This window comes from Penicillium coprophilum, assembly GCF_028826855.1.
Source record: "Penicillium coprophilum strain IBT 35676 chromosome Unknown utg000006l_segment0_segment0, whole genome shotgun sequence".
NCBI lineage: Eukaryota > Fungi > Ascomycota > Eurotiomycetes > Eurotiales > Aspergillaceae > Penicillium > Penicillium coprophilum.
In genome coordinates, this window is record NW_026622725.1 from 3,455,525 (window position 1) to 3,469,048 (window position 13,524).

The 13,524-nt window shown below is 49.5% G+C and overlaps 6 protein-coding genes across 6 annotated transcripts; 2 read left to right on the forward strand and 4 right to left on the reverse strand.

Annotated features, from left to right (window-relative positions):
* Nucleotides 1-248: 248 nt before the first annotated feature.
* N7500_010283 (nonhemolytic phospholipases C family protein) lies at nucleotides 249-2,399 on the reverse strand (the record flags this gene model as incomplete). The annotated part of the gene is made up of 5 exons (XM_056681421.1): nucleotides 249-1,552; nucleotides 1,639-1,762; nucleotides 1,814-2,078; nucleotides 2,136-2,218; nucleotides 2,271-2,399. The coding sequence occupies 5 exons, from the start codon at nucleotides 2,397-2,399 to the stop codon at nucleotides 249-251; spliced, it is 1,905 nt and encodes a 634-aa protein (XP_056528803.1).
* A 720-nt stretch (nucleotides 2,400-3,119) lies between these two features.
* Nucleotides 3,120-5,411, forward strand: N7500_010284 (uncharacterized protein; the record flags this gene model as incomplete). The annotated part of the gene is made up of 7 exons (XM_056681422.1): nucleotides 3,120-3,474; nucleotides 3,536-3,652; nucleotides 3,709-4,040; nucleotides 4,098-4,255; nucleotides 4,309-4,512; nucleotides 4,573-4,969; nucleotides 5,028-5,411. The coding sequence occupies 7 exons, from the start codon at nucleotides 3,120-3,122 to the stop codon at nucleotides 5,409-5,411; spliced, it is 1,947 nt and encodes a 648-aa protein (XP_056528804.1).
* Nucleotides 5,412-6,013: 602 nt separating this feature from the next.
* Nucleotides 6,014-7,953, forward strand: N7500_010285 (uncharacterized protein; the record flags this gene model as incomplete). Its single annotated transcript, XM_056681423.1, has 2 exons — nucleotides 6,014-7,848; nucleotides 7,902-7,953. 2 exons carry the CDS (start codon nucleotides 6,014-6,016, stop codon nucleotides 7,951-7,953), a joined length of 1,887 nt encoding a protein of 628 aa, XP_056528805.1.
* Nucleotides 7,954-8,392: 439 nt separating this feature from the next.
* On the reverse strand, nucleotides 8,393-8,845 carry N7500_010286 (uncharacterized protein; the record flags this gene model as incomplete). The annotated part of the gene is made up of 1 exon (XM_056681424.1): nucleotides 8,393-8,845. The coding sequence occupies one exon, from the start codon at nucleotides 8,843-8,845 to the stop codon at nucleotides 8,393-8,395; it is 453 nt and encodes a 150-aa protein (XP_056528806.1).
* Nucleotides 8,846-9,159: 314 nt separating this feature from the next.
* N7500_010287 (Auxin Efflux Carrier superfamily) lies at nucleotides 9,160-11,112 on the reverse strand (the record flags this gene model as incomplete). The annotated part of the gene is made up of 4 exons (XM_056681425.1): nucleotides 9,160-9,232; nucleotides 9,323-10,554; nucleotides 10,623-10,789; nucleotides 10,854-11,112. The coding sequence occupies 4 exons, from the start codon at nucleotides 11,110-11,112 to the stop codon at nucleotides 9,160-9,162; spliced, it is 1,731 nt and encodes a 576-aa protein (XP_056528807.1).
* Nucleotides 11,113-11,655: 543 nt separating this feature from the next.
* N7500_010288 (phosphatidylserine decarboxylase 1) lies at nucleotides 11,656-13,281 on the reverse strand (the record flags this gene model as incomplete). The annotated part of the gene is made up of 1 exon (XM_056681426.1): nucleotides 11,656-13,281. The coding sequence occupies one exon, from the start codon at nucleotides 13,279-13,281 to the stop codon at nucleotides 11,656-11,658; it is 1,626 nt and encodes a 541-aa protein (XP_056528808.1).
* Between the last annotated feature and the right edge of the window lie 243 nt (nucleotides 13,282-13,524).

The window sequence follows — 13,524 nt, forward strand, 5'->3', positions numbered from 1 at the left end:
CGATTTAGATTTTGGTTGAAAAGGGGATATGATCTTATTTATGCATATAATCATAGTCAGGTCACTGCAATATCCTGATCAAGTACGAAAGGGTAAATCAATTGGAGCATATGTATATTGAGTTAGGCTTCAGGCTCTTAGCCGATGGGAAGACCCAGACTTGTTAAAGATACTATAAATAAATTGGTTCCTAGACACCAGCCTTGGAATAACCATGCACGATTCCGTCACGTCATCAAATCAACACTCTAATCACGGAAGGAGACACTGAAGACCTTGTAGCCAGTGGTAGGCTTATCCTGGCCACCTTTAGCATCCAAGTGTCCCTTCTTGTCAATGTCGATGTACCGCCCTTGCTCCACAAACTGCATGATATAGCCAAGTCCATTGCCTAAGAAGGTGAATTGCACCTGAGTTGCATGTTCACTCTGATTTTTGGGGACCAAAGTACCACCGGCACCAATCCAGCGGCCATCCAGTGCGCTGGAAATCGTAAATGTGTGGCTTTCCTCATCATCGTTGTAGTGGATTACCCAACGCTGGGATCTATTGTTGTGCTGAGGGCTAGCAGGGCTGGCCACAAGGCGGTGGCCATGGGCTGGATTAGTGATGGCTGCTCCATTCTTCTCAAAGACTAGATATCGGCCCTCGGTGAGGTAGCCAATCACCTCTTTGAAACCCTCTTCAAACCACAGGGTATTAACATCGGTTGCATTGGTCTGTGCCCCATATGGAACATCAGGGCGTGTCTGCTTGTGGCGAGACTGACAGTTAGATGTACCGATATACTCACCCTTGTCGTTGGTATCAACCGTCCCGGCATCCGGAAGATCCGGAAGAGAGTAGTCTGGATGATCAAAATCAAGTGCGTTGACTAGATTAGACATGTGGTTGCGTCGCCATGAAACCATCTGATCGGTTGTAATATTTTTGTGTCCCCGCGCTGTCAGCCATTCCTCAACGAAGAGAATCTGAGAGGTATGGTCTGCCCGCTCAGTGAACACGCGGTTTCCTCGGGTCCACGGAGAAATCATGTAGAATGGTACTCGGAATCCAGGCCCCACAAAGATATCCGAGAACATACCCAGAGGATCTGGCATCCATTCTCCCGGAGTGTCTTTAGGGGAATGGAAGGGGGTGACATGGTCACCAAAGCCACCAGTCTCATCAAAGCTGATCATCAGAAGTGTTGAGTTATATTTAGGGCTACTCGTGACGGCGTCGACAACCTTCTTCTGAAGCCAGGCTCCATCCTTCGGCATGTATGGCGGGTGCTCAGACAGCTCGGCCGGGCCAACGATAAAACTGATCTCGGGCAATGTGCCGTTGGCGGCAGCCTGATAGAAGGAATCAAGGCCAACAAAGGACATGCCTTTTTTGGCCAGAGGGCTATTCTTTGAGGCTTGTTGAAATTGTTCAAACCAGGCAACGGGGTTATCGTCGAAATTGTTTGTGTCTTGGAAGAGTTGCCAAGAGACCCCTGCCTCTTCATAAAATTCATAGACGGTCTTCCATTTGAGTGGATAGCAGTTGATACCGTGATCATCACAGCCTGGGTTATCCTGGTCAGATCCCAAAATAGTCTAAACATGATTGTGTAGAGAGATAGGATTAACAGAATATAAAGCTGAGACATACCTGGTACCTCATTGTTGTCAATATATACACCTCCCTGGTCCTTGCTCTGGGGACTCCCGGGAACGTTGATAGAGCCACTGACCAGAGTAACCCGGTTAGGACTTGTAGCAGTGATTTGACTTTCCTGTTTCCAAATCAGTTTCCGATTTCATTGGTACCAAATCTGGCCACGCACCTGGTACATGTCTCCCGATGTCCAACCTTCGGCAATCGCAAACTGAACCGGAATATCTTGCCGTTTCAGATAACCCCAGCTCCAGGGGGTGTTTTTCATCACCCAGTGGTTATTCAACCCGTTATTTAGAGACTGCTGATTCTCCACGTAGCCGTTGCTGCCCGCGACCATGCACTGAATCGCATCATGCCAGTCACCACCTTGATATCCAAAATACCAGGGTAGCAAGGTCTTGGTCGCGTTTGACTGAGCCGGCTCGACTAGTCTGATAAGGAATATTAGAACATTCCCTTCCCTTAGAGCTCCGGTGCCCGGCACTTACTGATGCCAGACTGAGTTTCCATCGGAGTTGACCTGGACATTGGGATCATTGAAGCCCCGCACTCCCGGCATAGTACCAAAATACTATGAATTGGTGAGCACGATAGAAATGTGTTATAGCGCAGGCAAAACATACGGTGTCCCACGAGCGATTCTCTTGCATGAAGATAACGACATGCTCGATATCGCTTAGTGAACCACCAGAGACGAGCCCGGTTTTCAGAATGAGCGCAAGAGCGATGCACACCAGCAATTTGAAAACCATGATTCGGTAGTTACAGAAGGGGTGAGTGGAAAGAACGCAACCGAGAGAAGAGTCCACTACTTATGTACCCCTAACGAGACATGCAGATGACCGAGAAAATTGCGAACAAAGTACTAGTGTACCTACATATTAAGGTAGTATCAGGTGCATGTAACTACCCCACGAGCTCTGAGACTTCGTTATACCTGCATGTGTCTTGCCGCCCCGTGGCTCCAGAATGCTCAACGGACAAGTCAGAATGTGGGGATTAGAAGACAAGGGATGGGCTGTCATTCTTGTTGATGCATGGCGCCGATCTCAAGGTATACAAAAGAAGTCGACGATAGACTGAAGGAGACTGAAAGAGAAGGTCCAATCTGATATTTGGGTATCTCCACGTGAAATACCGTCCCATGGTTCGGTCAACACCAAACAGGAACACACTTTCGGCAGGAACGAGCTTAGATACTTTAGGCTTAGTTTAGCGCCACAGGGGCTTTTATACATGTCCTATCTATGCAGGATGCAGGTATGAGATAGATATCACATTAATTAAACTGTTCATCTTATCTTCACTCTGATTGATCAAAAAGGGCACGTGCGTTGCATGTCTTTCTGTAAGGTCACATTGGATGATCTCGTGCAGGGCAGCAAGGGTGAGGTCATAGCGCGGGATGCTCTTTCCTCCGTTTGATCTCGTCTATATATTTGCAATGTTGAACGGATGTCCGGTATCAAAGCATGCGGATGTACAGTCGGCGGAAACCTGTTACGAGTCCAGAACAGTTGACCCCGCCAATGCCGGAGCTGTCACAACGACCATGGCCAATCGTGGGCTGTTCATTGGCTGCTTGTTTTTTGATTGGGCTGGTTTACCTTCTCCAATCTACATTTATTTCTCTCGTACCATTGATTCTGCCTGGTCGCCATCATCACAACATTCAGAAAACTGAAGCTATCATTGCTCGGCCGCGGACAGAGCTTCACCCCGATGATCATGCGTACCGGGTGCCGACGATTCAATACTTAGATTGGCGTGTGACCTCGGATTTTCGCAGACCGGATGGTGTATTGAAGCAGGTATATCTCATCAACGGTCAGTAGTAGGGACTGACTGATATCACGATTCTCGATCTGACCGGAGGATATCGACCTAGGCCTCTTCCCTGGACCAACGGTGGAGGCCCGCTCTGGTGACACCTTAATTATCAACGTTACCAACGCCTTGTCGGATGAGGCAATTGGTCTCCATTGGCACGGTCTTCATGTGGCTAGTAAGCTTATGGTTTTGTCGGCACTCGATTGAGAGCGTCAGAGCTGACATGTCTAGATGCCATGGACGGGGCAGTCGGAATCTCACAGTGTCCTGTGGCTTCTGGGGCGCATTTTACTTATAATTTGACAATTGCAGCCGATCAGAGTGGTACTTTCTGGTACCATGCCCATTTAGGAGTCTCGCGGGCGGATGGCCTTTATGGTGGGCTAGTCGTTCATGCACCGGCTTCCACATCGACCACTCGGGGCTTCACATCCCGGAGGTGGGATAAGCCCCGCCGTTACACCTATGACAGAGAACTTCTGCTTCTCATCGGGGACTGGTACCATCGCCCTGCGGGTGATGTTCTGGAATGGTTTATGGACCCAGGGAACTTCGGAAACGAGGTGAGTACCGACGAGTGGCGCTAAGCGTTGGATACTGAGATTTAACGCTGGTATTAGCCTGTTCCTGATTCTGTGCTCATTAATGGAGCAGGGTATTTTGACTGCCTCAGGGCTGTGCCTGCTAGGCCAGTGGACTGCATTGATCAGCCAGTGAATAATTCATTTGTCGACCTCGATCCGCACACTACATATCGAATTCGTGTGGTCAACACTGGGTATGTAACAGCACTACTAAAGTTAAAATGATCATTAGCTGACCAGTTGACAGAGCTCTGGCCGGGCTCGGTCTTGTCTTCGACAATCACCAACTGGACCTGCTTCAGGTCGACAGTGTTGATGTTAGCCCCCAGAAAGAGACAAATATAAATTCCGTCGGTATACTCTTCCCTGGGCAACGCATGGACTTTGTTCTTCGACCATTATCACAACCTGTTAAAAGGCAGTCACATATGACCGTTCAGTTGGATCAAGAGTATGAACAGAGTCACCGAGGACCATAGTAGTTGTTGGATGGTTGCTAATGTCTCTATAGTTCCTTCAAGTATGCCAACCCGGTGTTGACGCCAGATCAAACTTTCCCCATGAATTATCATTCTACTGGCGCCCAGGTATCTCCATTCAAGGTCCACCATATCAATATCGAAGAAGTACCTTCTGCGCCCTCTATTCTTCGCTCTATCCCTACAAGAGCGCAACAAATACATGTGGTCTATACCAAAATCCAAAAGTTGGCCCGATTTTCCAACAAGCCACTCGGTTACTTCAACCAGACTACCTGGAAGCCCCAGCAAGATCCACCCGCTCCGTTGACCTCTATACCACGAGTTCAATGGGACGCAAATCAGTTCGCAATAACCACGGGACCAGAGCCTACATGGGTGGACCTAGTCATCAACAATCTAGACGAAGGCTCCCACCCTTTCCACATGGTAAAAATCCCCCTCCCCTGCCCATTATCAACAAGACACGAATTAATACCCATTCCAGCACGGGCACCACTTCTACATACTCGCAGTTCATCAAGCCGAATTTGGCTGGGGCTCCTACAATCCTTTCGTTGACAAAACCCCACCACACTTGGAAGCTGACTCAGATGCGTTGAAATATGACACAGATGACACCCAGCATTCCAACACTGGTTATAATTCCAGTCTGTATGACATATCCCGGGCTGCTTTGCGTGACACAGTTCGGATTCCAAGTCGCGGCTATGCTGTTCTGCGTTTCCGGGCGGACAACCCCGGCGTTTGGCTTCTTCATTGCCATATGCTTTGGCATTCGGCGACGGGTATGGCCATGCTGATTGATGTGCAGGGCGATCCGACAGGAGTGACTGCGCACGCTGACAGCGAATTATGTTCTACATTTTGAGGTGTACTATTTGTTGGCCTTTGGACCAGATTTGTCAGTACTACACCCCAGAGCCTAGCTTGTTGTAAATTTTAGAGTCAGTAGATTGTACTCTTCAGTGCCTGAGGATGCATGTTGGCATCAAATACGGATTACGGAGTAGATTGTCTTAGATTGTGTGGATTGTTGCCAAGCCAAGTCAGCGCTCAAAGTAGAGATGCCTAGGTACTCCCCAGGGGTAACAGCCAAATGTCTCACATTCTATTGGAAGAAAACAAATCAGCCGGAGAATTAACGGGGTCAAGATTCCCACGGCAATTGACCAAATATCGAAGTCAAATTCATGAGGTCGACAATTAGAGACCGAAATGGTAGCTTTGTGTTTGATACCACACTGTCATCTGAAGCCCCCGGGGCTTCTTATTTGAAATGACTCAGGCCGTCGACAAATGCCACCAGTTTCATTGTATTTTACGCCTCCGAAAACCATGTTCTCGAGGCCCACCGGCCCCAAATGCACGTTCGCAGTTTAGCGTGGCTATAATCTCACCCTTCTTTTATTTATAAATTATAATTGGGAGAGTATCACACATCCTTACAACAGGCTGTAGGACTTTTGCGAGATGCAGCTGGTTCGTTACGTTCGATATTTGGTGCAGTCACTGCACTTTCGCTTCGTGACGACGGTTGAAGCCCTCCGCCCAGGGACATGGAGGGAACAGCAAGACCAGCTTATCTCAGGAGCTCGACAGAAGTCTCAGTACTATTATTCCCCCCCAAAAAGAAAATTTTTTACTATTACCGGAGCGATAGCGGCTATGCTGGTACTTTGGTATCTTTTTTCGCATCCACGGCTTGATCCGACTCCCGTCGACGAACGTGCTTGCCAACATCCAGTCGCTCGGCTTGTATATGATGCCGAGCAGGCTTTGAATAAAACATTGAGTCAACAGTCGAAGTCTTTGGAGGAAGCAGTGGTGGAATATCGACGACGATATAAGATGCCACCACCTCCCCATTTTGATAAATGGTATGCGTTTGCGACGTCGCGAAACACGGTCTTGATCGATGAATTCGATACGATCTATCATTCTATGCTGCCTTTCTGGGGACTTGCACCCAGCACGATCCGTTCGCGTGTGAGAGACGACCTTGGGATTGATTACTTCATCATGGGCTTTGCCATTCGCGACGGCAGAGCTATCCATCTGGGCAATGGCCAGGGGGATTTCCAGAGGGATGCAACAATGAAGATCCTGGACAAGTTCTCTCAATGGTTACCGGATATGAACATCGAATTCAATGTACACGACGAGCCGCGAGTGGTGGTCCCGCATGAGGAGCTGCACATGCTGATCACTGAAGGCTACGCAGCCCACGCTCGGCTAAGTGGTAATTCGTCATTGTTGAATCTATTTTCGCCAGGGGATGTCAACGATCCTGTCCCACCAGTGCCGGCCTCCACGAACAGATTCAACGACCTCGGGCGCCAAGAGACATGGCTCTATTCGCGGCTCTCGTGCCCACTAGACACACCTGCTAGAGCTCTGAATGGCAACGCACCAGACAACTCAAGTGCTTACGCAGTAGGTCCTTTGGGCTTCGTGTTCAACCAGACCGCCGCTAGTGATGTGTGCAACAGTCCATCGCTGCGACATCGGCTGGGGCTATTTGGTCACCCAGACTCTTTCAAGGTGACAAATGAGCTGGTCCCGATGTTTTCCATGTCCCATCCGTCTTCATTCCAAGACATTCCAGTCCCCTCTCCGTGGTATTATGAAGATTTATCGAAATTCGAGCCAGAAACGTCCGTCGAATGGGAGAACAAGAAAAGCCAGCTATACTGGCGCGGAGCAAGCAATGGAGGACATAGCCAGAATGGCAGTTGGCGGAATCTGCAGCGGCAGCGTATCATTGGAAACTTGACACATCCACAATCGCCCCAATATCTCATGCAACCAACGGACAATTCAAGCTGTATTGCGGGCCGCAGCGAAGGCTGGGAGGTCAAAATCGCAAATCGATCCCAGATCGAGGGATACTTCAATACCCAATTTGTTGAGATTGTGGCTTGCGATGATGATTGTGATGAGGAGACAGAGTTTTTCGGCGATCTGGCGGAACCAGATCCTCTAACTGAGGCCTGGAAATACCGCTACCTGTTGGATATGGATGGTCATGGATACAGCGGGAGGTTTTACGCCTTCATGCGCAGCAAGAGTGTTCCCTTCAAGTTGACTTTCTTCCGGGAGTGGCATGAGAATGTTTTGATCCCATGGGTTCACTATGTGCCGATTAATAAAGACGGGAAGGAGATTCCTGAGTTGATACGGTTTTTCGAAGAAGATCCTGCCGGTCAGCAGATTGCTCGATCTATCGGTGAAGGGGGTCAAGCTTGGGCGAACAGGACGCTCAGAAATGAGGATATGGACGTTTACATGTTTCGACTTTTCTTGGAGTGAGGTTGATTGAGTATCTTTCAATGCTGACTTTGCTGACCTCAGCTCGCAGGTACGCCCGTGTGCAAGATGACCAGAGAGAGAGTCTGGGGTTCATGATATAGAACCCCTGCGATAGACCATGTCTATCTACCAGTCTGTTTTCTATTCAAAAGTCCAATAAGACAAGGTCGGTGGGTACTCAAATGAATCTGAGTCCTAGGCACAGCAATGCCAATATATCTACATTAATTGTCAAGGTGAGATGGTGGACCATCGATATGGATCACTGATATACGACACACGCATATTCCCAGTCCACGTTCATGGATTTCCGCATCTGCACAAAGCGTCACAGCAGGTCTGCGGCCATACATCGAATGACCCAGCTTGACACTGAATACGATGTGTCCGATAAATCTAGTCTAGGGGTCAATTGAGAACTGACCTATACAACGATGTCGGGTCAACTGTTGCGAATTGAACTGTCCGCAGCAAGGTTCTCTCCTCTCGGCTTGAGTTCAAGCTGAATAGGATAATGTCTATACTGCCATGGATCGATCTTCAACTATCCCTGCTATGAACCTCATCCATCCTCGAAAACAACAATTCCTGCCTCTCCAACAAAAATCTCTCCAAGAAATCCAAAGAAACCCAACAATACTTCTGCGGCGCACCCTTCAAGAATCCTTCAACAAGAGCCATCTCCAGACTAACAGCCACCTTCAACCTCCACAGCGCCAGAACCTCATATCCGTACTTGGACTTTTTCAACCCGGCGTTGAACTCTGCGTTACCGATACCTCCGTCGTCGGAGACTTCTCCTGGGATTTTACCTGGAGAGATACGGGCAACGTATTCAATTTGTTTGATAGGACTGGTGGTGTAGAACCAGATATGCTGGATGCTTGGTGGGAGGAGGTAACTGCGGTATTCGTGGTTTTTGGATCCTGAGGCTATGTTTTGCATATGCTCTGGTTTTATGCTCATGAAGATGTCTGATGTTGATTTGGTCATTTTGTTGGATTTCTTTGAAGAGGATGAGTGTGGGCTGTGTTAATGCGGGGTGATTCCTCATGCAGGTATGAAATTTAGGGAAATGCATTTTGTATGAGTTTATAACATCGATTGTAAGAGTGGAATGATACACAATTTCATAGAGGAATCATAAGTCCATAGGTTGAGAAAGTACAGTCGTGTACAAAGAATAATGCCATAGGTAACGCCCCCCAAAACAGAGGTGATGAATAATTACAAGAATGTCCAAAGAGAGTGAATATCAAAACGCGAGAAAAGAAACAAGAGGGAAGGACCAGCTTCGCTGTTCAGGTTCACGCATTGGAAGAGGCCCACTCGACAACCTCCAGAGCGCACATGACAAGCACAAGAGTCGAGGGGAGGATCCTGGAAAAAAAGGCATGTTAGCTTTGATCAATGCTTCGATCGACGACCGGGGGTGTTTGTTCCCTACAAGTAGGAGGGACAAGAACTTACCAGACAACATAGCTCTGGAACAAGAGTTTCGACATAGCGCCAACAAAGACATTATTGATCTGACAGATCTGCGCCAGTTGCAACGCGGATGGCGCACCTGTAAGCAGGAAGCAGACAATAATGAAAATAGGATCATCGAGGATACTGATTGGCACAAACTTGGCCATGAGCGCCAAAATTGGAGCCATGATCAGAGTAGGAAGAAGCATGCGCGCAAGCAGTGAAGCGATAATCAGCTTGCGTTCGTCACGGGGATGCTCTATATCTGCCATCGCCTCTTCGGGGATTGTATTGCGCGCGAGATTCGCGCCCAGCACGACCAGGATCAGCGGCACGGCGACTTGTCCGTTCTGTTCGACTGCACGGGTGACCGAGTTGCGTACAAAGGTACCGTCATCGAAGAAACCGTGCTGGAGTACTGGCACCGAGGCGACGATGATCGAGACTAACATTGCCCACAGGGGAGGGTTCATGAAATCCCATACGCCATGGAGGAAGCGACGCATTCCGCGTGTGGTCGATGCGAGGCCCTTTTGGACCTTTGGTGGGAGGCGCGCGTGGAGCGCGTTCGTTTTCTTCTCTCGCCACTGGCGCAGGCGATCTCGCGATCTGCGCAGAGAGGCTTTGCAGCGCTGAAAGCCTGTCTTGTCGGCTTCACGAGCTTCTCCCGCGGCGATTTCAACATTTGGGAATTGGAGGATGTCACCGTGGGTGCTTTGGCGGGGGAGGAAGGGACCAGTGGGTGGCGGTCCAATTACTGAGGGTGTATCGTCTGAATCGAGCTCGTCTGAGTGGGCGGAGGACAGCTTCGAGTAAGAATAAGTGCGCGTCGACACGGGTGTTTGGTCGCCAGATTGGAACCGATCGGTGTGTGCCGCGTGGTGGGCATGGTGTAGATCGTCTGAACTGCGTGTTCTGACTAACGGCTCGTCCGGGTCTGTCTGATCCGGGTTATCGCTATACCGCGCCTGGCCCTGCTCGATAATTGACTGGCCACTCTCGTCGCGCTCCGCCTCCTCGAGGTATCGGTCCTTGGGCGCTAAGAGAATGTGGTATCCCCAACTCCAGCGCACAAGTTGACCTAGCTGCTGGAAGATAAGCAGGTATAGAATACCACGTGCGGCGACTTCATCATCATTATCGTTGGGGATTCGGTCCCAGTGGAGGCCCTTGAGGGTCTGCGAAAGCGATATGACGAGAGAGATCGGGAGGGAGTTTGAATTGCCAAAGACCTATGGAAAACGGATTATTGTTAGAATGCAATGTTTAATCATCTCAAATGGCAGGACTCGTCACATACTGCCATAGCAGCCACAAAGTTCGACTGCCGTTTCTTGAAGCGACAACATCTTGCGACAACGAAAGAACAGAAGTATGAGACGAAAGTCTGGACAATAAAAATAACCGGGATGATCGCCAGGTCCGTCAGCTTCTCGGCGGTTAATTGCGAGCCCAATTTGGTGAAGACTGTCGATAGGAGTTAGCTTTGTCAAGGAAACATCTCATAGGAAGCGCATAGAGCAATACATACTGAGACAGGGGGTGAATAGAGTCACATTGAGGTTTGCCACCAGCTTCTGAGCATCGGCATCAAACATGCCCTGACGGGCTGCAATATAGCCCGGAAGACTGACACATACGACCTCCAGCACTGCTTCAAAAACGAGCAGCACTAATTGAAAGAATGGTGGGTGGCTCTCATGGGCGCCTATGAAGAAGCGGTTGACACCCATTGGAGCCTGGGCAGCATTGACATTTTGAAATGATCGGGGCGCGTTAAAGATGGCCATCAGTGAGAAATTGAGAAAGAGAATCCCAGGTGAAGTTGGATAGAAATAAGCTTGAAAGTCGCATTCCTTGATTTTGATCTGAATCTTGGCAGTCCCACGTTGATAGCTTGAATGTTTTTGCCTTATCTCTTGGACAATGGCGCAATGGGACCTTCCATGTCCTGTACTATTTCTCGATGCATCCTCTTTGTATACGATTTCTAGTGACTATGAATGTTTCAGATATTTCCATCTCCTATTGCTGATTGCTACTACACACCTATAATCTATTGTACAAGCTGGAGATCTGAAGATCAGCAATGACGCATTTGGGGGGCGATAGCACTACGCCAAGACCTTCCTCATCCGTCTACAGTCTCGATCTGGACAAAGTAGAAGTACACACTCTTCATCGGAAAAAAAAGATTGGATTAAACTAAATTTTTCAAAGACACTGTCCTAGAGAAACGGACTGGTATAATACAACCTACAAAAACATGCAGGTCAAGACTTCCGAAGTGTTGGCTGTGTATCGGGTTGGATCGGGCTGTGCAACTGGCGCTTTTACGCCTCATTCACAAAGCCCAATTTTTCGCCTACTTTGATGCGCTGGCCCTTCTCAATACTCCAAGTCCAGCCATCACTGGGGGCATCATCCGGCCAGCCGGCATCAATGGACCTGCGAGTTCCAAGTGGAGCTTCAAACACAAGTACGATCGTACTGCCAAGCTGGAACCCACCCATCTCTTCGCCACGTTGCAGTGGGTGTCCATTAAGTGTTCGGCTGGCGTGATGGTAAGTTGCTTCAACAAAGCCGGGATATTGCTCACCACGCTTGGCAGCCAAGGCTGCAGCTAGGTCCGCGGCCGTATCAGTCAATAGGCTGTTCGTGCGTAGCTCCGAGTCAAAGTTGATTTTAATGGAGCCTACGTTGGTAGCTCCGACCGGTGTGTAACTGAAGAATCCCCACCGCCATCGGCCGAGAAGTGCGACTCGCTCGTTGAGAGTGAATAGACCGGGGAGATGTCGCTGCAGATATGGTGAAACCGAGTATAACTCGCCGGCAAAGTGACGGCGGCTCTCAACTACCCAGGGAGCAGGGGAGTGGAAACGATGATAGTCACCGGGTGCTAGGTAGATCACAACGTAGAACAGGGCGTGGTTGGCCGCTGTCTTGGGTGCATACCATGGGGTTCCATCACCACGAGCCAGGTCCTCTTGCACTTGGAGTTCCGAAGTTGCTTTGGATGCGGTTGAAGCATCCAATGAAGCACGTCGTTTGGGAGCACCTTCGCCCGAAAGAAGGCTGGGGAGGGTATAGGAAATCCCGTTCACGTGCGCAAATTCTGCATGCGCATCCATGTTCTCGACATCCTTTTGGGTTTCCTTCTCGCTCTGATCCCTGAGTCTCTCGGTGTGGTCGGCGTTCGCAGGCGTGGCTGAACCTAGGAGAGCGTCCAGACTATATGTCACTCCCTTCACTTGCTCAACCTCACCCCGCTCGATCGTTCCAAATTGTAAGATTCGGCCATCGGAGGGAGCCAGAAGGGCACGAGGGTCGGGATCCAAAGGTCGAACGCCAGGCTTCAGTTTACGGTAGAAGAATGCTGCCAAATTCGGGTAGGTGTGCAGGTCAGGCTCGGCAACCTCTTCAAGGTTGACGCCAAAAGCCCAGGAATAGAGTTTGAATCCAGGAACGCGGAGGTAGTAAGGAAGTTCGATTTCGTTAAACCGGCCCCACAGGCGGGACATGGCCTTCAGGGGTAGAGTGGACATGATCTGAATATGCCATGGGCCTGACAGAGTAATCCTCGGACGACGAGGTGGCCGTTTGCCTTCCTCCCATTCATCGCCGGCCGCATCGCGGGCCAGCCGATTCCGTTCCGCACGTTGCGACTTGTAGAAAGACAGCAACCCTAGCAAACCAATTCCGAGTCCAACTGGGATGGGATACCATTCGACCTTGGTATTGCGTAAAGCAAAACCTAGTCTTGAGCCAAATCCTCCTCTATTGTTTTCAGAGTTATTGTCCTTCTGATATTGCTTCCATGATTTAGATGAAAAATGCCGGAGACTGGCCTTATGGCGGGCCGTGGCCCGGAACGAGAAAAACTCCATCGACGCCCCGGTCCAAGGGGCAGCGGGAGCACAATGAAAGAGAGGCGAGGAAGTGAAAAGGCGCTTGGCCATAATGTTTAATCCATCGGCCTGGAGCGCTAAAATCAAGCCCCTAAGCTTAGAGCGTTTTTTTCCGAAATGGGGAAATACGCTGTGGCCGACTGTCCGCCCGGCAGAATTGCACGTGGAGATGCTGGAGGTACAATGCAGCGATCTTCTTCTTTACATCAAACACATTCTGTGAACCAGCGGTTCTGCGGTTCGGACGCTTTGCATCTGTGATCTTTTACCTTCTTTCCAACTTGCTTTCTAGTT